Source organism: Stegodyphus dumicola, chromosome 4 (genome assembly GCF_044657685.1).
Source record: "Stegodyphus dumicola isolate Sdum_Otavi_A_Nest chromosome 4, ASM4465768v1".
Classification (NCBI taxonomy): Eukaryota; Metazoa; Arthropoda; class Arachnida; order Araneae; family Eresidae; genus Stegodyphus; species Stegodyphus dumicola.
Genome location: NC_140771.1, coordinates 136,858,799 through 136,882,849, shown reverse-complemented (window position 1 = coordinate 136,882,849; position 24,051 = coordinate 136,858,799). Strand labels below are relative to the sequence as shown.

At 30.2% G+C, this 24,051-nt stretch overlaps 1 protein-coding gene across 2 annotated transcripts in view; it reads right to left on the bottom strand.

Annotated features, from left to right (window-relative positions):
* The window catches only part of LOC118201539 (poly(A) RNA polymerase GLD2-like), an 85,123-nt gene that overhangs the window by 7,360 nt on the left and 53,712 nt on the right, over window positions 1-24,051 (bottom strand). For both annotated transcript variants that reach the window (XM_035373653.2, XM_085815527.1), the window contains exons 7-12: window positions 21,661-21,727; window positions 19,119-19,195; window positions 17,056-17,184; window positions 11,033-11,079; window positions 1,590-1,723; window positions 1,195-1,310 (exon numbers count right to left, since the gene is read on the bottom strand). In XM_035373653.2, coding sequence (XP_035229544.1) covers window positions 1,195-1,310; window positions 1,590-1,723; window positions 11,033-11,079; window positions 17,056-17,184; window positions 19,119-19,195; window positions 21,661-21,727 — 570 coding nt within the window. The remainder of the gene's footprint in view (window positions 1-1,194; window positions 1,311-1,589; window positions 1,724-11,032; window positions 11,080-17,055; window positions 17,185-19,118; window positions 19,196-21,660; window positions 21,728-24,051) is intronic.

Sequence of the window (24,051 nt, the reverse complement as noted above, 5' to 3'; positions counted from 1 at the left end):
CCTGCAAAAACTTTTGGAAGAAGATCAGTATGCAACCACTTGAGAGCTTGCTAAGGACTCAGACTTTATTGCCATGCCTATTAGTTGCACTATGCATTGCATAAACTTAACGGTTTTGGACTTGCGGCCACCAAGTTTCCAGGCTGAAGGCTTTGCAAAACTTCTAAAACATTGGCAGAAAATAATAGATTTGGTTGGTGATTACTACCTACAGTAAAAATATTATTTTCATATTTTCTTTTTCCCAATTCTATTAAGAATTTTTTTTTTTTTTTAATAGAAAACTTTCATTACTTCCAGATAGCAGTCAATTCTGAGGTTAGTAATGAGCATCATGTAATATATATGCACTCATTAGTGTTTCTTTCAGCATAACACCTGAAAATGACAAGAAGACTAATCTGCACATTCTCCCAAGGTGGAATTATAAAATGCTTTACTACCTGGGTAATTACCTCTCTCATGTGATGTTTTTGAATCAGTGAGCAAACCCTTATAGACCACAAAGGCATACAAGACAGCTGAGCTTCAAACAAAACCTTGCCCATGTCATCAAGCAAAGCAACTTTAAGAGGATGGTTAGGAAGTGAAAGTACACTGAAATACTTAATAAGAACCACTGCTCATGCCTCAGTTAAAGTGATGGCTCATGACAATCAACACATAAGACTTCGGAAACGTTCCAAATGCTCCAGTACATATCTACAGAGCCTGGTGATGAACAGGATCCAATTTCAGTAATATAGAAGGTCGTGAATATCTATAAACCCACTGAGCCATAATCTTTTCTTCCACAGACAAGTGCACTATAGATACAAAACAATAAGCAACGATCCATGCCCCAAGAGATGTTCGTTAGTATTTTTAGAATGCTCACTGTATTGCAACACATCTTCCTCAAGTATTAGACATGCAGAAGAAAGGTCAGCTTTTGATTGATTACTCCTAAGAACTTTACTTCCAGCTCTCTGTCAAAAAATTCTGAAATTGATTTAGAATTTAGAAGGATGAAACTATGCATTTGTTTATATCTTTACAACTTCACAAGTAATTCATTTTTTTAATATTTATATAGCTAACATATATAAAAAAATATTCTCAGTTTTAAAAAATAGATAATGGTTTTGAACTTGGAATACTGACAAATTTTATGTGTTTATTACTTAATACATACTGAATGCGAAAGTGACTTACCTTCAATACAAATGAACTTCCAATGGCCTCTTTTATTCTTAGCAGATTTAAAATTCATCGCGACTTGTTTCGGCAGCTTACAGCCCAAACGGACAGAAATGACATCTTTCGAAAAGCTAGAAGAACCATTTCATTGAATAAAATGAATTCATTCCAATTCCACAAAAAATTAAAATGAACATGATGCTAAAGAAATCAAGAATCAGTAGCCAGATTTAGTCTAATATTAATAAATATACAGAGCTACAGTTTTGAAGATCAAATATAACCTTTTTTTACAGTCATCTTGGCTTTTCAAAATACAATACTGCACGTCAGCTTCATTATAGTTTATTTTCTTTATAATTAATCAATTCTAAATCAAAAATCAGATCAGCATTTTTCTTTATACTTACTCAAATACATTCGTATAATAATCGAAGAAACCATACAGTAGACTGCCTAATGACTGTGTATTTTTTGAATGGAAGCTAATGTCACCTCTAGATGGAACCACCCATTTCCAGTAATCTCCAGATTCATACCGCCTCTAGATTAAAAAAAAAAAGTACACATATCTACATATATTACAAGTAATGATAGGAATAACTTTCAAAAGTTTGATTAGTGAAAGTCCAGCAAGTAAAATAAAAACAAAGCTAGATTAAAAGTGTCTTGTCCTTTACAATAATTTTTTTTTATTTTTTGATGCTATGAAAGACTATGGCAATGCACAATCTTCCTGTGGGCTACAAATAGGAATTTTGGACTTGAACAAATTACAGGAGGAAATATTTTTTATTTGTTGTATGCTGACTTTTAACATTAACAAAAAGGGGGATTTAAATTTCTGAAAGATTATGATATGTTTAGTGCTATTAAAGTGCACCCAAAATAAAGCAGCATTTAAAAGGGGAAGTTCCCACACAGCATTGTGCAGTTTACTTACGAAATAAAATTGATAAAGAACTAGTAAAAAATGCAAATGTCTCAAGGAAGGACAAAAGGAATGGAAAATTGTTTCAAGCTACGACTAAAAAATGTTCCCATTTCTAGAACTCTTTTGACAACTAAAGTTGCCAGATAATACAAGCAATATTTTCACAGATTTCCTTTCGATTTTGGATAGATTTGAAAAACGAAAAAATACAAAATCTTAGATAATTGTGCTGCACACCCCTCTGATATCATGCTGAAAAACATTAAATTAGCATTCAGCCTTTAGACCAGGCTATTGTAAAAATGAAAGAATAGTTTGAGATAACTGCTCTGCACACCTCTCTGAAATCCAGAAAAGCATTAAATTAAGGTTCTCTCCTACAAATATGACATCTATCATTCAGCCTTTAGACCAGATCATTAAAAAGCCTTTAAATATTATTACAGAAAAGATATTATTAAAAAAAAAGCTGAATCTTGTGAAAATGCTAACATTTTAAAAGAGATAACTTTGCTATAAGTTGATAGCAAAGCTATCTCTTTTGAAGTGTTACCAAGCTCATTTTGGACGCCCTGTGCAAAATGATATAGGCTAGATAAGTCGATATCTTTGCTAGAGGCTATGCATATTACAACAGGAATTGCAAGGCTACTTCTACTATTTTGGAAATGAGTGAGAGAAATTTACAAAGATTCGTTTTTGGAATATGTTGCAATTGATGATGATATTGAGAGAGTACGTGAAAACACTAACTTCGATATTAGCTGCAAAAACTGACAGTGAAATGGCAGAAAGTGACTACATGCCAATCTCAACTGAATCGAAAAAAGCATTGCAAACTCCAAAAAATCTTGAATTGATAGATGGAGATCAGAAAAGCTACTAGAAGTTTTAAGAACTTTAAAAATACAATGTTTACAATAAGAATACAACTAAAAAACTATTAATCAACAACACACCACCAAAAAAAGGGGGGGGGGGATAGAACAGTTTAAAATTTCATCAAGTACGTAATAACATTTTTTATAAAAAATTAAAAATAAATTTTGAAATTTCACATTTAGTTTAGTTTAAGCATCAGTTTTTAATTAATAATTTATGTATTAATTATTAGATTAACTATTAGTTACTACCTTACTAAATAAGTTCAAAGTTGAGGCTGTAATCTGCAGTATTAAACTGGCATAACTAACGGTTGATTCGTTTTTGGAATATGTTGCAATTGATGATGATATTGAGAGAGTACGTGAAAACACTAACTTCGATATTAGCTGCAAAAACTGACAGTGAAATGGCAGAAAGTGACTACATGCCAATCTCAACTGAATCGAAAAAAGCATTGCAAACTCCAAAAAATCTTGAATTGATAGATGGAGATCAGAAAAGCTACTAGAAGTTTTAAGAACTTTAAAAATACAATGTTTACAATAAGAATACAACTAAAAAACTATTAATCAACAACACACCACCAAAAAAAGGGGGGGGATAGAACAGTTTAAAATTTCATCAAGTACGTAATAACATTTTTTATAAAAAATTAAAAATAAATTTTGAAATTTCACATTTAGTTTAGTTTAAGCATCAGTTTTTAATTAATAATTTATGTATTAATTATTAGATTAACTATTAGTTACTACCTTACTAAATAAGTTCAAAGTTGAGGCTGTAATCTGCAGTATTAAACTGGCATAACTAACGGTTGATATTTGTACCTATAAGTACAATATAAGAACCTCTGGTCAACCTGAAAGGCTATAATACAACTGAATATAAACAATCAAGAGTTCTGTAAACTTGAAATATTCAACTGCAACATAAATAAATTTTGAAACTTGAAAATTAGTGCTGTTAACAGCATTTTAATAATGGTAGATCCACAAACTAATGGCAGCAGATTAAAAATATTACTGGCTAAAGATCTCTGGATTAAAGCAGTGCAATTTGTGCAAGTTATAATATTCATGATTTGAGTATTAAAATAAAAATGAACTGCATGCATTACAATTATAAGTGAAAATTTAGTCTTTGAGAGATATTTAGTTCTAAACATATGATTTAATAAGTTTCCAAAATTAAAATTTTCTGCGATACTTGCCTACTGGACAGCAGTTCTTTTCTATAAAAGCTTTTATTTAATTCACTCACGGTATTTCGCTTAAGTGGAATTTTGTTATTGATTTTTAGCCTACTTCCGGATAAACAATACACAGTTTGTCTATGACAATACAATACGATGAGATTTTTTTCAAAATTCAATTTTTTTTTAAAAAATTTAATGATTAAACATTTTTTCGCAGATATCTCGGCTTAACAAACAAACAAAGAATGTAAAAATTTTACTGTTCACCTCATCGGACAGGGTAGTAAAAAAATCTTTTAAATAACACTTGATTTCTGAATTTTTGGCAAATTTCGATTATTTCTCATTTATGATTTTAAAATTTCAACAACCAAATATGCATCGAATATAAAGGTTCGAAATTTCAGATTATAAAAAAGCTTTTCATTCTCTTTTAAAATAGAATGATAGAAATTATTAACTGAGAGATTTTCGGGAGATGAAAACAAAACTTTTTCATGTAAAAATTGCGTTTGAATTTGCCATCTTGGTGTACTTAACGATGAAGTGCAAATATATGTTTATTCACTGCAACTTCCAAGTAAAATGCTCACTGTAACATCATTATTACAACCAATTTCTGAAACTAAATATTCAAAGCAATTCTTAATTTAATTTTCTATTATTTATTTATTTTTTTATTATTTGTTCTTATCTCATAATTTTCTTATACTTTATTGCTCATGTTTTAATAATGACTGAAACTAAGCATTATGTATAATTGAGACTGAAAAACAGAAAATAAAATTAAAAAAAAAAAAAAAAAAAAAAAAAAAAAAAAAAAAAAAGTTTTATGCAATAAGCTTTCATTTAAAATGGATATGATAAATAATGCACAACAAGAAGAAAAATAATTTATCATACAGTTTAATGGGAATAGATGATTATTAAATAATTCTATATGTAAAATTCATCTACAAGTTTTATATTGCAAAGAATAAAAGCATGAGGTGCCTAAATAACAAAATCTATCGACCCTTTCCAGATGGGCACTCACAGCCGAGCGCCTCACCCATGCATCACTGAAGAATGTGCCGACAGGGCGGGTGATGCATATATGCATTTTAAGCTAAAACATTTTTAAAAACCACTAGATGATGCCACATCCATTACTTTTGAAGTGAACCTTAGTTTTAGGATCCTGACCTACAACTGGATTCACATTCTGCCTAACTTTAGTGTCACTTCTTGTGGGGGAAGAGCGAAAGTGTAGTATAAACAGAGCTCAGCTCTTTTAATTCACCATATGACATATAAACATATCTCGTTTCTTATATTTCAAATCCTTTTTTTTTTTTGCTACTACATAGGATCTTTTAAGGTTACTTACTATGTGAGGCTTTGCTTATATTTCATATACTTCCTCTTTTACTTTGGAATGTCTTGTCTTCAGTTTGTAATGGTAACTAAGCGCTATTTATCAGAGGAAGGATATAGTAGTATGGCAAATGAGCCAGTTAGTGACATGGATGAGAGTCATGATTCGCTTTCTAAAGAGTTAAATAAGCGATATTTCTAGTGATTCTGATAAGGACAATTTGTCAGAGACTCAGCTGAGTGCATGCCTTCCACTTCCTGTGAAAGATTTTGTTATTTCTTTTTGTAAATAGTCTTTCCTTTATTTTTTTATTATTAGTGCTTTCGAAAATTATATCTCAAAGAAAGCAATTTAAAAATATATTTTCATGTAAAGTAGAGGAAAAATAGTATTAAATGCTAATTTTAACATATATGATAGCTTAATTAATAATCTAAAATGATACAAAAAATTATTCTTAATTTTTTTTTTTTTTTTGTCTGTGTGATTTTGTTTTTTTAAAGTTAGACTTTGCAATGCAAAACTCCTTGTCCTGAGGCATCTTTCCTTCCTTCCAACTCCTACCCGTCCCCAGGGAACGTCTTAAACAAAAGTACACCATTTCAAAAGAGTTAATTTAATTGCATTGTCAAATGTATAAGCCATTATTCACATTCACCCAATGCTTTTATTGTTCACAATATAAAAATATAGATGAATTCTATGAATAAAATTATTTAATTTAATTTCCATTAAACTATATGAAAAATTATTTTTTGCCTTTTAGTACATTAATTACATGCATTTTAAATAAAAGCTTACTGTATAAAAACCTTTTTTTAACTGCAATTTTTTTTTTTTTTTTTACCCAGATGGTAAAAAAAAAACTGGGCATTACAGGGCCTAATATATATTTGCAGGCTAAAAAGAGATCATTCATGATTTCTATTTTTTTTTAAAATGTTCTGGACACTAACCTCTCAGACACAGGAGAGATTTGTATTTTAAATGTTTCAAAGAATCATATAATAAATGGAAAAACAGTTAATTAAAAATCTAGACATTTATGAAAAAATAATGTTATTTCTAATAAATTATGCAATATTTTTGATACTGATTATAATTGCCCTAGTGGGTAATGAAAAACCAGTTCATTACTCATGTTATTTCTAATAAATTATACCATGCTTCTGTGACTGACTCCAGTTCCTTACTTAATTAGGTAGAGTAATATTCAATACGTGCCACGATGTTCCCCCTCCCCCCGCGCAGAGCAGCGTGAAATTGATAAACAGATTTCGGAACGGTTAGATAAACAAAGGATATGCCTTTATCCATTTTTTGGAGCAATTCCACTTTTTGTTTGATGGACATCGAAACATATTTTCGTTTTCGTAAATCCTTTGGGAGCTCCAGCATCGGAAATTCTATTTGACATAATCGAAAGTTCAAGCTTACTTTTATAAAATTGCTCTTACAGTCTACAAAAAATAATAAGCCAGATCCAATTTGAAGATTAAGGAACAACACAATCATCAACATTAACTGAAATAGATAATTAGATAATTTTAGCTTATACCGTCCGTTATACATTAAACGCGCATGCGAAAACGTATTCTGCGCTTGTGTACACGCATATGCGCAGTCGTAAAGGTCTTAGGCGCACGCGTTTCGGTCTTTCTGCGCATGCGCAGAAAGTTTTTAGCTTTGAGGTCCGGATTATAGATCATTCCAGATTATGGGTGTCCGAATTAACGACTTTTGACTGTATAGGAAAAACAGAATAGATAACATTTTTAATCAATGATTCTGCAAAATAGTTAATTCTTTTAATTGCAATAAAATGTAAAATACTAAGTAATCCTTAAATATAGACTAGAAGAGAAACACGCTAATGTGACAATCAAAATCGTAAAAACAACCTTGTATTTAGCGTAAGTATAATGAAACACTCAATCGATTTCGAGGGCAGCTAAAGGTCCCTCCTCATCAGGAGAAAGAAATACCAAGAAAGAAGAAAATAAAGGAGAAGGAGTCTCAGAAACACGTGGTCCTTATCAGCACTGCACGTGGTTAAAACTGGATTTTTAATCAGAGTTGCACTGGCCACCTACTGTTACTGAGCCAGGCTATCTGATCAAGCATAAAGGACAAGAAAAATTACTGAAGTTAAAATAGGGAGCGAGGGGCAAATGCACCTTCACACTCAAAATCTGAACTTCAAATAATGGAAAGCAACCACTGAACGGATTTTTATACCCTCTGGTAGTACCAAACGTGAGGAAAACGCATTCTATCGGCAAACGCCATCTATCGGCAAAAATAACTGAATTAAGATAGTAGAATTTTAAAGGCATTAGGATGTTAGTTAATGATTTGAAGTCCAATCCAGTCCTTCCTAATGCCTTTAAAATTCTACTATCTTAATTCACTTGTGTAGGGAATATTATGAAGATTATTTCTGTAAAAAATATTTGCCTTCAACAATCATTTTGTTTATAATAATTAATCTCATACTTTAAGCAAAATTTTCGACCGGGTATTTTTGCTGAAAATATTTAACGAAAGAATCGCCATCTTTATCAGATCTATTTTTAGTCAAGGTCACCGTTTATCAGAACATTACATCAGTCAGATGTTTATATTTGTGTTGAGAAGGAAGGGAATACAGGTGTTGCGTTGACGTAACATCAGCAGGAAACGGGTAGTCAATCTTCTTTTTCACTTTTTTTTGCGATGTTCTGGTTGTTAAGAAATGTCTAGAACGAGGTATCTTACATTAGAATAAGCCCTTCAAAGATTTTTTGATGAAGAAACAGACGATGGTAATGTTAATAATGACCAGAATGAAACTGATATTGTTGTTGTTCCCCCAGAAATTGCAGAGGATATTGACGAAGAAGAAAGGCATAGCAATGTTTTAAATAATGATAATAATATTTTACCAAATGATACTGCTGAGGAAGTTGAAATTCACGTAAGAAGTAAGTTTCAGCCTTCTAGAAGCAGTTATAGTCATACTAAAAAGTTTAAAAAGCAGAAAACTGAAATCTTGAAGTGGATAAAAAAGGAACTGTTAGTTATGTCTCGAAGAACATGAAGAAAGAGATAGAAGAGAAATTATAAAAGACAAAACACAAGGTAGAACTAGTGCACAGATTTTCGATTTTCTTTTTGGTTTAGACATTTACTCTCTTGTTGAACAGACAAATATATACATTCAGAGAAAAAAAAAAAAGAAAAGAAATAGCCAGAAATAGATCAGCAACAGGAAGACCTAGTAAATTCACCATTCAAAAACCATTCCATGGAGATAGTAGACATTTTATCGTAAAGTCTGTTGATAACAAAAGACTTTGTTGTAAAGAGTACCATAGCCAGACTGTTTATAGATGCAAAGTATGTAATGTAACTTTACATCATAATTGTAATCAAGCTTTTCATGCTTGAATCTTTCAAATGAAATAATCTGTATTTGTAAAAGAAATACAATGTATATTTTAATATTAAATTAATTACAAGTAAAGTGATTTGTAGATTTATAAAACATTATACAGCTAAAAAGTAATCGTGCAGTCTACTCAAAAGAAACATCACACGAGTACAATCCTACTCACTAAACATCTGTAGTCTTATTCCGCTGACGTTGCGCGAATGCAACACTCGCTTTTTCCACAGGTAATAGCATTTTCTTAAAATTTTCAATGTAAATTTATGTTATAAATGCTTAATTTAATATTTGTTATTATTTTCATGAGAAAAGAAATGTTCCTTGTAGTTTTGGCGGTTAATGGGTTAAATACAAAAGTGGGCAAATAGGACTGCTTGAAATGTCTATGCGGTGCAGGTGGGTGGCAAGGCAATCACGTCCTGTAGACAGACGGAAAGCTGCAACTGCATTGCATCTTGGACTATCAGGAAGAAGAGAAAGACTTGCCATTTTCCACCTTTTTAAGGCTGTATGAGTCTGAAGATCTCATAAGATATTAGATGTAAATTATATCATTTAAAGGTACAGTCCTTCCATTAATTGCATTAATGTAGCTAATGCCTGGTATTACATTATTCCGATTGACATTATTATCATTATCTTTACTTTGCTCATTTTCAATTCTAGCAGTAGGGAACTTCGGGCAAACATGGTAATTGGCCAGGTGCCCTAGTTGTTTGCAGTTACAGCACATAACATTGTCACTTTGTTTAGCTTTACAGTTTTCAGTTTTATATGCCCCCATTATTCATTTGATGCAGCGGGGCTTTAGTTTACAATTTTTTCTGACAAGTGGTGGAAGTGTTGGCATTTGTGACACTGCACAACACTTTCGATAGCGCTATATGGGATAACAGTAAAATTTTCATTTTATACTTGTTTTGATTTTCTCATACTTTGTCAAAATCCAAAAGATGGGAGAAATGTTATAACTCAAACACCAAATAAGCAAAAGTTTTGCTTCTGCCAGTGGCCAGCGGTCATTTACTTGGCTTCTCTAAATAGAATTTTGATTTGAATGGGGAATCATTCTCATCTTTCGATTTGAAATTAATCTTGAACCATGTAAATAGTGTGATATATGGTAGGTGTACGTAAATAAATAGTCATAGAGATTTGTTTTGAATTGGATTATGGAATCGAAAGCTCTCCCAAAACAATATTGTCGACATTTTGAATTTGGGAATTAGAACAGTTGAGAATTCAACAACTATTGCATGCAGATTAATCAAAGGCATACAAACCTTCACTGGAATGTAAGTACAACATAATTTAGTTCCTTTTAAAGCAAACAGTGCACAATTTACCAAATTATAAGGAAGAAGAAAAAAAAAAAAAAGAAGAAGAGCTCAAGGGCAGGGTAAGAGAGTGGATATGTAGATATATATATATTGGTGCTACCAATTGCAACAAAAAAGGGAGGTGCACAACTAAATGCCATAGCAGTCCCATACACAAAATTTCAACATTTTACGTCTAATCATTTTTGAATTATGTGAGATACATACATATGCACGCATGTACGTACATCATGAAAGAAATACCTTCTAAATACTTTTGTCCTTCATTCTGTCTGTATCTACACATGGCATGCCCCCCTAAAAAGAGTTCAGAAGGATTTGAGAGCAGTCAAAATGGATATTTTCATTGAAATACGATACCTAAAATTTTTCACGATTACAATACTTCCTTTACTTCATACAAGGAAGTAAATTCCGAAAATTCCACATTAATTTCTTTAGAGCTTTTATACGAAATAAAAGTATTTCATGTAAAATAAAATTAAAAGAACTTGGAAAAGTTTGAAGTACTGAATTTTCCTGCTATTAAAATATTCAAATAAACGATATAACTGTAAGAAGAAATTTAAAAATATACAATACACTATTCAAATACATAATGATTTTTTTTAAAACAATGTAATATTTCACATTAATGTTTCCTGTTGAAAAGTTACTTTTTAGTGCAGTATGGTTTTCATTTGAAATCAGAATATTTAAGACAGATACATACAGGATGCATTTTCTGCAAACATGGCAATACTGGAGGCTCACATCCACCTGAATAAAATAGTTTACTTTTACTTTTCAAGTAATTAACAAAACTTCAAAATTCTTTCAGCACACAAATTTAAATTAAAAAATAAAATTGGTTGTATCTTATATAAATGGTTCAACCAATTTGTGTGAATGACAAATAATAATAAAATAAATTGGAACTGAACTTTAAATTATTGTACTTAATGCACTAACTCCTTAAATGTCAATGCACTTTTCTATTGCACATTCAAATTAAAATGAAAAATGAATTTCTTTACAAAAAGCATTTCAAAAACTCAATTTTTATCATTATTATTAAAAGAGCACAGCTTTTTAAGGTTCAGTTCCGTACTCTGTAACAAATATTTTTTAATATATTTATTACACCAGATATGAACTTTACACATCATAGTTGTGAATGATTTCAATTAACCAACAAAATGATTAAATACAATGAAAATAAAATATAAAAAATATTATATAAATATTTCATAAAAATGTTACTGTGAATATTTTTCAGTTTTGTAATTAAATGCATAACAGATAAACATCTTTTAGACAGGAAATATATTCTAACAGCGTAGAATTGTAATACAAAAAGTGCATTTTAATCCCGTTTATCCTAACGAGACTTGAAAAATAAAACTGTAATATAAAATTATCAGAGAAATCATTATATATTGCTGTAGTTTTTCATCATTATTTAAGATGAAAGTAATTTGATATATTTGAGACAAAAGTTCAAGATATTTCATACAATCTTTAGATCTCCATCTTTCATAGCAAATTATATAACTTGCAATCCTAGGTCCATACATCTTATCACTTCTTTCCTTTACTGTTTCAATTTATGTCTACTTCCTTCTTACAGGTTCCCTCCCCTTCTTTTTATGAAACTGCTTACTTAAAAACAAACAAGGAAGGAATTAAAAGAGATCAATATACTGGTGAATATGGCTTTATGCAAGTATTACAAACTCTCCCAAATGTTTATTAAATGGTATCTGAAAAATGAAGAAACAGACATCATGCATCAATCATGAAAATGCTCACTGAAGCCATTCCAGACTACAGAGGCTCAGTTGGAAAAACTTCATTTTGTCTGAAGTAAGAAAAGCTGAAAAGAATAGTCTGAAGTAGTGTTATAATCAAATCAATATGTATATATATATATACATATATAGTTAGTTACAGAACTATGCAAAAAGCATAAATCTGCTTTTTTTTTTTTTTTTTTGCTGCCTTACGTTATACAAAATACAATAGATGAATATTTATAAAGATTAATTACACTGGTGCTGCTTATCCTGAGTTTTTCAAATTGACAAATAATGAGTGGTGCATTTTACACTCTGTTGGGCAGTCAGAATTCTACTATCATAAATTGGTACACTGAGTACCAATGCTGAAAGCATGAATTTTCCTAACTTATTCACAACTTGATTAAGGAAACTTTTACAGGGATAGAATCTGGGAGTCTTGCACTGCTTACCTCTGTTACTAACTTCTAAGGATGGTTTTTTAAATTGAAGGATTTCAAGCCACTATAGTCAAAATGAGGTCTCCCCCTTAGACCCTTCCACCTTCCACCTGATTACCACACCAAAGATCAGAATTGTATGTAAAAGGTTTACCAAAAAAGCAAAAGCTTCAAATACATTTTCTCGAAATTATTTTGCAGATTTATGATTTTGGCATTTTGCTGATGCTATACAAATGCTGCAGAACAGTAATGAAATTGCTTGCATTGTGCAGGAATCAGCAACCTGGAAGCTTTTCCTCTGTGTGCAGAATGTTGGATAATTTTATTTTAAGCTCCAGATTGGGTTTACACTCTACACTGAGAATGGAACTTTAAAATGTCAAGCAACACTGTAAAATAAAATTCTGTGTGAAGCAGATACAGAATGAAGCAAGATGCACTTGAGCATTTCCATAGGTATATCAGGTATCACTGAGCCGAGCTAACTACTAATTTTCTACCCCAATTCTGAGAGAGAACCTGGGAGAGCACACGAGGGATCTCCCCCTCCCTCTTTCCCAAACCTAACATCTCAGGATAATTTTCAACTTGCTTATATTTTGTGTCCTCTTGTCACGCAGTCACTATATGCCTACATATGTCCATGCCTTATCTGGTATCAACTCTGGGTCTATCGGTATGGTAGACAGCTGGGCAGTTGGGTGAAATGCATGCTGAAAATGCAGGTCAAAATTTTTAACCATGGACAGCATATACAAAATTAACAGACAAGTTTAAAGTGATTCCATTTGAAGAGTTTCAAAACTGTTACAAGGATTGCGAGTGATGTCTCCATCATTGCTGAACTTCCCAAAAGAGTTACTTTGAAGAAGATCTAGTGATTTGTAACTCATGGATTTATACTATGTCTGATAAAATTAACTGCATTATTTTTCTGTCATGCCTTGTATATCACAATATGTAACATGCTTACAGAACTATAACAACTATTAAAATGTACAGTTTTAAAATCTAATGAAAAATCTGCAGTTATGTTTATAATTTTGTTAAAGAGTTTTGTTAATCAGTAGTAATACTGTACTTTAATAAATGTTTTGACCATAACTGAAACTGTTTAATCAAAACATGAAGAGTAATTTTTTTACATGGACATAAAGCATTTGCATTTTAACCCTTTGCGGCGCACTATACGTTAACGTCGGAATTTCAACAAAAAAAGTTGTATGCAGTCTATTTAGTCCTAAAGGAGTATCAGGTAAAATTTTGTAAAAGATGCACTTAGTGTTTTAATTCTGTAGGTGTTCCATGAGGTGGAACACTGCGCCGCCAGAGCTTTTAAAAGTGCGACTAAGCGAGCATTGCAGTGAAGCACGAAAATGAATAGAAGCGTTTGTATAAGAATGAAAAAAAACTCTGTATTATGGTTGTATACATGGTTTCCTGGATATACACAATATTCTTGAATATATACGGATAAATGAGATAAATATCTATATACACAAGTCCTATATATAAAAATATTTACAAATTTTCGGAAAGAGCGCTTCGGAGAGAGTTAGACCTCTCAGCGCCATTTATGGAAAATTAATAATAAAAAAATTAACTACAATTAATATTAACAATAAAGAAAAATAAGCCTATGATATATACATACACGAAAAATATATACACAATTATTGAAAATAAACGGGAATGAGACTAAAAAGCGACAGCAAAAAATTCGCACAGGTCTAAATAAAGATGAGTCAAGCTACTAATAAAATTCCCGCCTAAAAACTAGTCCCAAAAAATTCGAGATGCCAATATTAGGGCTTTCATAACACAAAACACACTTCACCCCTCAATACTGCTTTGTTTGAATTCATTCCCCTCCCAAAGCAACGGAAACAGAAAACGTAAACAACGGATGTTCTCTCCTAAGCACAGATGTTCCAATTCGTAACAGCATGAGATCGCTAAAGGCGCAGTGTTCTCGCTAATGGAAACACCCGGGTTTATTCAATGATTCTGCATATGGTTTTTGTCTGAAAGATTAAAAAAAATATAGAACAGATAATTTGGAGTACAGCCAGCAAAATTATGCCTAATTTATTTCCAAATAAAATTTTTTATATCATTAAAAATTAGAGAAAATTACTTGAAAAAAAGTGGATTTTAATAACACATAATAAATCAAAATTCTGAGTCTCCTTGTGATATGCTGCTATCTACTGTTTAAAAAGAAAAGTTCAAAGTATATTATAAAGGCATTTTTATCTATTTATGGTTGAATTTAAAGGTTTCAGAAGCGATTCAATTTGGGTGTTCCATGTAGTGGAACACTGAGCCGCAAAGGGTTAACTATGAAACTTAGAATTTTAAAAAATAAAAATTAAAGTTGTTGATAAAATTCTGCATAATCCAATTAAGTTACTTAGCCACTTAAGTGCTTTTCCCAAACACACTACTTGCAGAGTTTCAGAGATTTCCTTTGCTTGTTATATAAGCTGCACTGGCACTTTCGTCATCTCTCTCTCTCTCTTTCCCCCCCTCATTTTGCTTAGTTTACTATAATTATAAACAACTGAGCATGCAATCCAGTGTTGTAAAACCCATTTTGTCGATGCTAGATGGTTCGGAAGCATGCCTTTATTGACACCCTTTCCATTTGCTTTCTCAACACTTTTTTGCTTAAAAAAATATATAATATTAAAAATTTTATTTCCCCACTAATAGAAAAATAATGATGAAATACATAATGTATGTATGCAGCTGACTGTTTATAGTCAGATGTAATCTGAAACTTTTGTAAATGATCTGTCAGTAATGAAAGTTCTCTAGACTTGGATATGGAAGACGAAATTGGTTCAGATGATCTTAGCCATGCTAGAATGAAAGTTAATGCATACATCCTAAATACTCTGATTTCCTTTCACAGCCTATTTAATAATTATCTGGTTAAATGGTTAAATAATTATCTGGTTAAAATAATGGTTGGATAATTTCAATTTTAAGATGCGTTTATTGATTATTGTTTGCTTGCTGTTATTTTAAAAAACAGGTATGTTAAATAAATATTGACAATAGTTTCACTCAAAGGCATCCTAGAAGTAAAAAAAAAAAAAAAAAAAAAACTGGAAGATGAATAAAAAATTTGCTTGCCATATTAAAAACTACTTCCTTAAAACAAAATAAAAAAAAAGGGGGGAATTTTTTTAAACTTATTTTCTGCATCTACTTTCAGTATAGATGATCTGTTTGAAAAAAGCAATCTTTAACTGAACACATAATTTTATCCTAAATAAAAATTGATTTACATATTTAAATTTTGCAGGCATAAAAAATTCAAATAAATGTTTAGTTTTATAAAAGTGAAATAATTAACAAATTAAAATTTAAACACTTAAGTGGTTAAATAATTAAAATTTATCAAACAAGCTAAGAATACAGCATAAAAAGTTAGAAAACGTAGTTATTTTAAATGTTTACATGCATTTTATTTTCTAGAAAAATAAAACTTTTAATTACAAAATTTGGGTAGTTTTATGTTACAGTGGCTATTGTGAAAGAAAATGCCTAACTCTCCAAATAATCACCAAAGCTGACCACTGACTGAAAAACTAAAACCTGCAACCCCATGCATGCATCAAAACTAGTCCAGCTAAGTGTATTGCACATTCTTAGCTGCTTTTTACATTATTTAATGGAAAAGAATTCTTCTGCCCAAAAGCAAATAAACCATAATTCTTTTAGAAATGGTAGCCTGGAACAAAAGTACCAATTTGCAAAGTGAATGCCTTTCATCTTTATACAATTTTTAATATTTGATATCTAATGGCTTTTATCTGATTGCTTCCTGTGCATTTTCAGCCCAAGATAAAATATTTTTTCATGAAAGATTACCACATATGGCTTGCCTTCACCTTGAGCCATACCCAGAAAGGTTTATATGATGCCAGTGTACACAAAATAATAATAATAATAATAATAAAAAACTTTAGAGCTTTCCATTCTTACAGCAGCTGTAGAAAGTACATAGCAAACTTTATGCATCAAAAGCTATATGAAAGAAACAAGTGAAGTTATAATTTTATTACATTTTCATTCCCCCCTCTTTTAGCACTTTTATTACTTCCCTGCACATTCTGCTCAGCAGAATTTTCTTTCATGGTAGCCACTATAAAACAAAAATACTAGAAATCTTATTATTCAAGAATCCTTTGAATGCATGTGCAGTTAATTACTTTTGTTTTCAGCTCTGCATATGGAAAATAAGAGAAATTAAAAAATACTTGCCACTCTACAGGTTACTCTGAGCTTTCTGGGAGTTCTGATTCATTACAATTATTTCTGCAAAAAGTTCTAAGCAAAATATGACAATACAGCCTTCAAAACTTCACTTACTACACATATGAAAAGACTATGACAATACCCAAATTACTTTTTCTTATCTTTCTTAAGTATTCAATAAATGACTTTTTTTTAATAAATAATTTCAGTACTAAATTAAAATTAACTGAAAAAGTTAATCTTACATTGCAAATAATGAATAACCATCAATACAAGAGAATAACTGGAAAGTGTCATCTCTTTAGCATTGTTTATTTTGCAAACTTGAGCCCATTTCTTTATAACAAGCACCAAAGGCGGAACTCTCCAATCCACTAAGCAAACGAGAAAGAAAAACAAATGCTGCATATACACCAGGCATGCACTAATATTTGATTAAAATAAATAGAATGGGTGACTTCTATTTTAAACAAATTTAAAAATTCTAAAATTTTTTACATAATACAAGTCAATTGCATACACAAAATAGCACATTTTTAATACTTAAAAAGTATACTACAATTCATGATTTCATGAAATATTTGAAAAAAGTATTCTGTTGCAAATACTGATTTGTGAATACTTTTGATACCATAAACATATAACTAAATGCAACAATTTAGTTAAAGTTTGCTGAATCTTATTTCATTTTGGCAATTTAAAGGGACAATAAAAAATTAATTATTTCCCTTTTACTTTTTGCTTGAGTAGAAAATTAAAATTTAACACAGAAAGAACTTTCACCAGAATTACAAACTGGAAATCCATTAAGTTTTTCAGTCCATTTAAAAGATAATTCTGCAATTTAGAAGTCAATTATATGGAAATAATGCTCTTATTGCAAAATTGAGGAGAAAAGCATTTGAGGATTATTTGCAAAGGAAAATAATGCATGTGTTGTAAAAAAAATGGTTTGTATTAACATTAATAATATGCAGGAAACTACAAAAATATCCATCCAGCCTGTTCATTCAGTCACTGAAAATAAAACCTCGGTTTATATCAACATTAATATGCAGGAAACTGCCAACTATCACCCTTTCAACAAAGATCTTTAACTTTACAAATTTAACTAGCTTGTAATTACATAACAAATTTAAATATGAAAATAATAAACATCTTTCTGAATAATTTAAATCTTATGTTCATACTTACATGTTAAAGTAACTACCTAGGTGGAAGAAAAAAGCTTTTTACAGAAGAATAATGATGATTTATTAAACACACGTATATATTATTATACTTATATTTTAATTAGGTACTTAGTCAGAAAATATGATCATTAACTTTTTTATTTTCCTTCAGAAGGAAATTTTATGGTGTTTAAGAATAGATTCAAAGCAGTTGTGTTCTTTAGAGGTTTTGTAGCAATTTATTATATTCTTATAGAATATTTACCCCATTTTCTTTCACTGCATATTCCACAAGTATATACTTTAGAAGAGTTTAAGGCAAAAAAAATCGCAAAAAAATCATCGGAAGTTGGAATACAATGAAACAGAATGAAAAAGACATAGTGACACTGTTTATTAAAACTAAAAAGGTATTATGTGCATGAGTGCAGGAGACTGGAGCATTGTGAAAATTTTGCAACCTCTATGAAAGTAGTTAAGCTAATACATGAGTATCCTTATTTTTAAAAAGATATAATTTTAATTATTGATAATTAATATTAAAAATTATTATTTTAATAACCATTTCAAATGATAATATTAATTTACCTAATAATGTATACAATCAATAATTTTTATAAACATCTATGGCCCTAATGAAATTTTAAAAAGATATTTCTAACATATACTTATGTCGCCTATCATGGATGAGTTGATAGGGGCTTTGAATTCTCATGAATGGGCTGCTTTCATTGATATTTTCATAGTTTTCTTCATGAGTAACCAGAATACAAGCTAGTTTCCCTTCAGAAAATCTTCCACAAAAAGCAACCTTCCCTTAGGTTAAGTGTACTATGCCATAATCAAATCAAATAATCAATTAAATATTAAAATATAGAATCATTTGTGATTTTCCATTCTTTCTTAAAAACCACTTGTAAAATAGTCAGTTCTTATATCAGCTAGATGTAAGAATTTTGTATTTTGCATGCAAGATCATTTCTAAAAACAGAACAGCTTTCTCAACTTAATTCAAAATCTCTTTTTCATATATATAAATAAGGACTGAACATAAATAAGGATGTAAAAATAAATAAGTATTGCTATAACAATATGCTTTTCTTGTAATTAAAATGCAAGAAATTAAAATAACTCACACTGGCTGTAAGCTCCAAGAAGCTGAGTGTTTGCAATTCCCACTGTGTTATTTATATTCAAATCTACTTGAATATTGCTACAAAGAACATATTTTAAAAGTTTTTTCCTTAAATTTGCAACAATTTTATTTCATTATTTAGAAAACATTTCATATAAATAAGTCAACAGAAAATCAATGCTATATTAATATTTATTTTGCTGCTGTGCAAACTTTAATATAACAGAATAGTTTAACTAATAGAACTGTTTACTTTTATCACTTAATATTTTACATAAATATAATGAACTTAAATATGAATTGCTAATTTTCTTAATAAACTGATGAAAGAAAAATTTACTTAAGCATTTAATACCAATATAAACTATGTCTACAAAAGTCCTCACTTTGCTTTTATATTCGCATATAGAAGGCTACTATAAAAGATTCACTTATTTTCTATATATTCAAAAGTATTATGTGCACAAATAAATATAAGTGACATTTGTGGGAGGGGGGCACAAATTCATTTTATTTGTACACCAAAACTTTTCGACTAGTGCAAGTTACCTGGATATATTGCAGCTCTGGTTATTTTGACAACTTACTGCTGATTCCAGGGATTTTGTCTTCCAATGGGAAAGGGCTACACCTCATTGAAACAACCAAGTATGTTGATAGCTGAGTGATGAACTTCTGCATCGGTGGATTGGGTGTATTGGTAAAGATGACCTTGCTTTTTTCCGTAGCCCATAGGCCACCTTGTGATTTCTTCCTCCGAGGGCACAATAAGAACCTTGTCTTATGTACTTCCATTACCAAAAACTTTAGAAGAGCTCAGGGAATATATCAGTGTTACAGTGATGACCACTTTCAGGATGACACTACGAACTGCCTGCAATGAATTCAATTACCACCTACCACCTGAACGTGTGACCCAGGAGCACATGCAGAACATCTGTAGAGTACGTAGAAAACCTGAACAGTTTCTGGTTAGTTTCATATATCACTCATAATTGTATGTGTAATACTTTAGAATACACAGCATTTTGAAAATGAATGAATCTTTTACAGTAACCTCTTACTTCAAATTTAAAAATGTCTTATAAATGGCATAGACATTTATGCTATGTCATTTTTAAGTTTAAAAAAAAATCAGCATTGTGGAAATTATTAAAACTAACTTTTTTTACAATCTCCTGGTTCCTATACTTGTAAACTTGACTCCTGAACGACAAAAATTCATTACAAAATTTGACAAAAATTCATTACATTCTCAAATTTCATTACAAAATTTAAAATTTCTGGCATCATTTTCATTTGGGATAAAGAAGCCAGTTAATAAATAAATTAGAATAATTTGAGGTTTATTCCCCCCTTAAGTAGTATTCGGTGACATTGTTTTACTTTATTAGTGTCTTTAATTACACTTGGTATGCTGAAAGAATTTTCGCATAATTTATGTTTTCAATGTCTAACCATAATCCAGTAATCATATTAAAAATTTCTTTAAACTACATATATTTTTCATCTTTAAGTAGTACAAATAATATTGTGAATTAGCTACATGCCAGTGTTAGAACACAAATTCCATAAGATTCTATGATTAAGATCTGCATTTTGGGAGAAGGGAGGGAATTACATCGATCAATAATTTTCAAAATAATTTACATAGTAATGCTCATTACTTAATCTCTTAATATTAGAAACCTTTTTCTAAACTAATGTTTTATTTTTAACTACATGCAAATGCAAACATTCACTATGAATCAATTTACAAACGTCTGAATATTTCTTTTTATTTACATATCAACATTACACTCTTTAAGGCATTCGCTGCTGATCATGTTCTGGTGCACGAATGGTGCTATTGCTGAAGAGCCAATCATGTTGTGGTGCATAGTGTCAGGTGATGTCTCAGGTGCTAGGCACTCGCTGTTACGAGAAAAGTAGCGTCTCATTTATTTTCCGGTTCAATCAGCATTATGTTTTGAATATGTATGCTAGCACTAACACAAAGTGAAGGTTAGAAACTAGTTGTAAATGTATGTGGTCTGGAATGAAAAGAAAGTTTTCATTTCATGCAAAGATCATACACGAATAAGATTCTGAAATATATAGTTTGCAAAATATCATTGTAACTATCTTATAATAAATTCATCTGTGATATATATACATTTGCTTGCAATATATTTTCATGCAAAGCTAATGCATATTGTTACTTATTTTGATTCATTTTTAAATGCCACATGCCAGCATATAATGCGGCATTGCAGAAATAAATTGATCTCTAGTGCTGGTCACTGGTGCACACTCATAAAATTCTAAGCTTAAAGGCTTAGAAATCAATGCAGTACATATAATAATCTTTATTAGCTCTTTTAAATCTTATTCTTTATGACAAGTAAGTCAGCATATGGGTACTATCTGTTTCTACTACACAGCATCAACTATCAACACAACCTCACATGACTGGCAGCAAAAGTGTTAAAAAATGTTTAATATTAATTTTATTTTTTAAAATACAAATAATCTGAATTTAAATGCTAATTAAATTTACTTACTTGTATTTCTCAATGAACTTCAAAATTGGAACTTTGGCAGTAATTAGATCTGTACTTTTTACAAAGGCTATGAAAATAAATTTTAATTAATCATGTAAGAGACTCTCATAGGGAAAATTTTCTGAATCAACTCTACAAAAAATATATAAATTCATTCTACAGGAAATAAAACACATTAAAAATAAATAACTAATTAAAAAATAATTACAAGGCTTTGAATAAAAGCACAAATTAAATTCACTATGTGGCATCAATATGTTATCACCGACTACAATCTCTTCCATTAAAAAAATAAAATGTAACAAGTTAATAAGAAAATCTGAAACTTTCAGATTTTATATGATGCCCGAAGTGGCTTTTTTTAATGTTTTGCAAGTTACCTTTATTTATTAAATATAAATGTTCTTCACACTTAAACCATAAAATTCAATTAAACAACAATATCACAAAATATTTAAAAGAGCATATCTTTAGAATTTCCGATACAGTCTTGCGTGCTATATGTATATTTACAGTGTTGCTATGGCTAGTTTTGAAATCGCAGTTTCTTAATCAAAAACTCACAAATGTTTTACAAAATATGAACTAGATAATAAAACAAATTTCGGCTTCCAGATGCCCATATTCAGGTGGAAACATATGTTATTCAAAATTTGATGGCTCTAGGTACCATTGTTTTATCACAATGCGAGAAACATACAAATATTTATGCAGATTCATTATTTAATTCCTTTAAATATAATACAGGGCTCTAATATTTGGTGGCAACAATTTAACAAGTGATTCGCTGTTTATAGTGAATCAACGCAAAATGGCAAAAAGAAATTAACTGCCCTTTTGGGCAAATTACTAAAAATCCACTTTTAATCTATTTAAAAATTAAATTGACATCGATTTTATCTCTAAGAAAAGTTGTTTCAAATGGTCAGACACTCGTAACATGCATTGGCAATGGCCAATACTAATGAGTCATTTAGCCATCTCATTGAAAACACAGCCCAAGCTTACACACTCATGAGAATAGCAAAGTTCTAAAGGACTTTCAGTTTGCCAATGTTTTAAGAACTTCCATGCTACAGAGACAATATACACTTACAAAGCCCTTTCTGGGATTCAAACCTGGGTCTAACAATACAGCAGTCAGTGATGTTAACCACAATACTGATCAAAGTGATTTCTCTAAGGTAAGTAATATAGCCCTTAATCAAAGCTAAAAGAATCATAGTTAGTATAATTTCTCATGTAAAATTAGGTTGAAATATACCATAGTTTTTTACAAATTAGCAAGCTCAACACAATTTCCTTTTTAATTATTTATTTTGACATGCTGCTAAATTAAGAACATATCTAAATTTAAAAGTCAAAGAACAAAAATCACCGTTATATTTACAAATTTTCACGGGACTAGTTTTGATGGTTTTACCGAACCATCATCCTCAGCTATAGATATAGTGAAAAGATAAGAATGGCTAGACAGGAGTTAAGCTGCTATATATTGCTTTGTCATCTACTGATCTTACCATTCTTATCCTATCTAATCTTTTTTCGTTAATTTGCACTTTGGCAGCTGAGGATGACGGTTCAGTAAAACCATCGAAACTAGTCCTGTGAAAATTTGCAAACATAATGCTGTTTTTCTGTTGTTTGACTTCTAAATTAATATTTATTCAGCGTGTTATTTTAACCTAAATTAAAACATATATAACTAACAAAGAAATAATTTTCACTGTTTTTTTCTCAAAAACAGTGAAAATTATTTCAGTGAAATTTGTTTTAAAACAGTGAAAAAAATTTAAGCTGCATACCTACTAATTTAGAAAAATAAGCATTAGTGAAATTAATGTAGGGATCAATGCAAGTAATATTCATCAGAAAAACATATAGTCAAATGATTTCATATGTTGTATTTAATAAAGTTATATAAAAATATTGAATCATTTTACAAAGTAATGCTTCATACAGATTTTTTACAGTTATATTCATTCTTAATTTTATTTCAGACCAGTTGCTTAAAATAGTTATTATAAAAAAATATAAAATATACAATGATTTTAATAAGTACTGATATTTTATTTACGTCTTACAAACAGTTATGACTTGTACAAATTCTTTGCTTTATGCCTCATTTTATCAGGTACTTGCTCAGTCCATAAGATTATACAGCTTTTATGAAAAGTAGCATAATTTAACTCTCTGAGCGCTACGGGTTTAGCCCTGCAATTTCAAAGTTCCTCAAAATGTCATGAATAAGTGGTATTTTCTTGATTTTTAATTAAAAAATGACTCTCATTTTGTACCAGGATTCCTTTTTTCCCAATATACATCCAAACCGAAATCAGATACATTAAAAACTATCAGAAATTTTCATGTATAATGAATATAGAAGGCAGC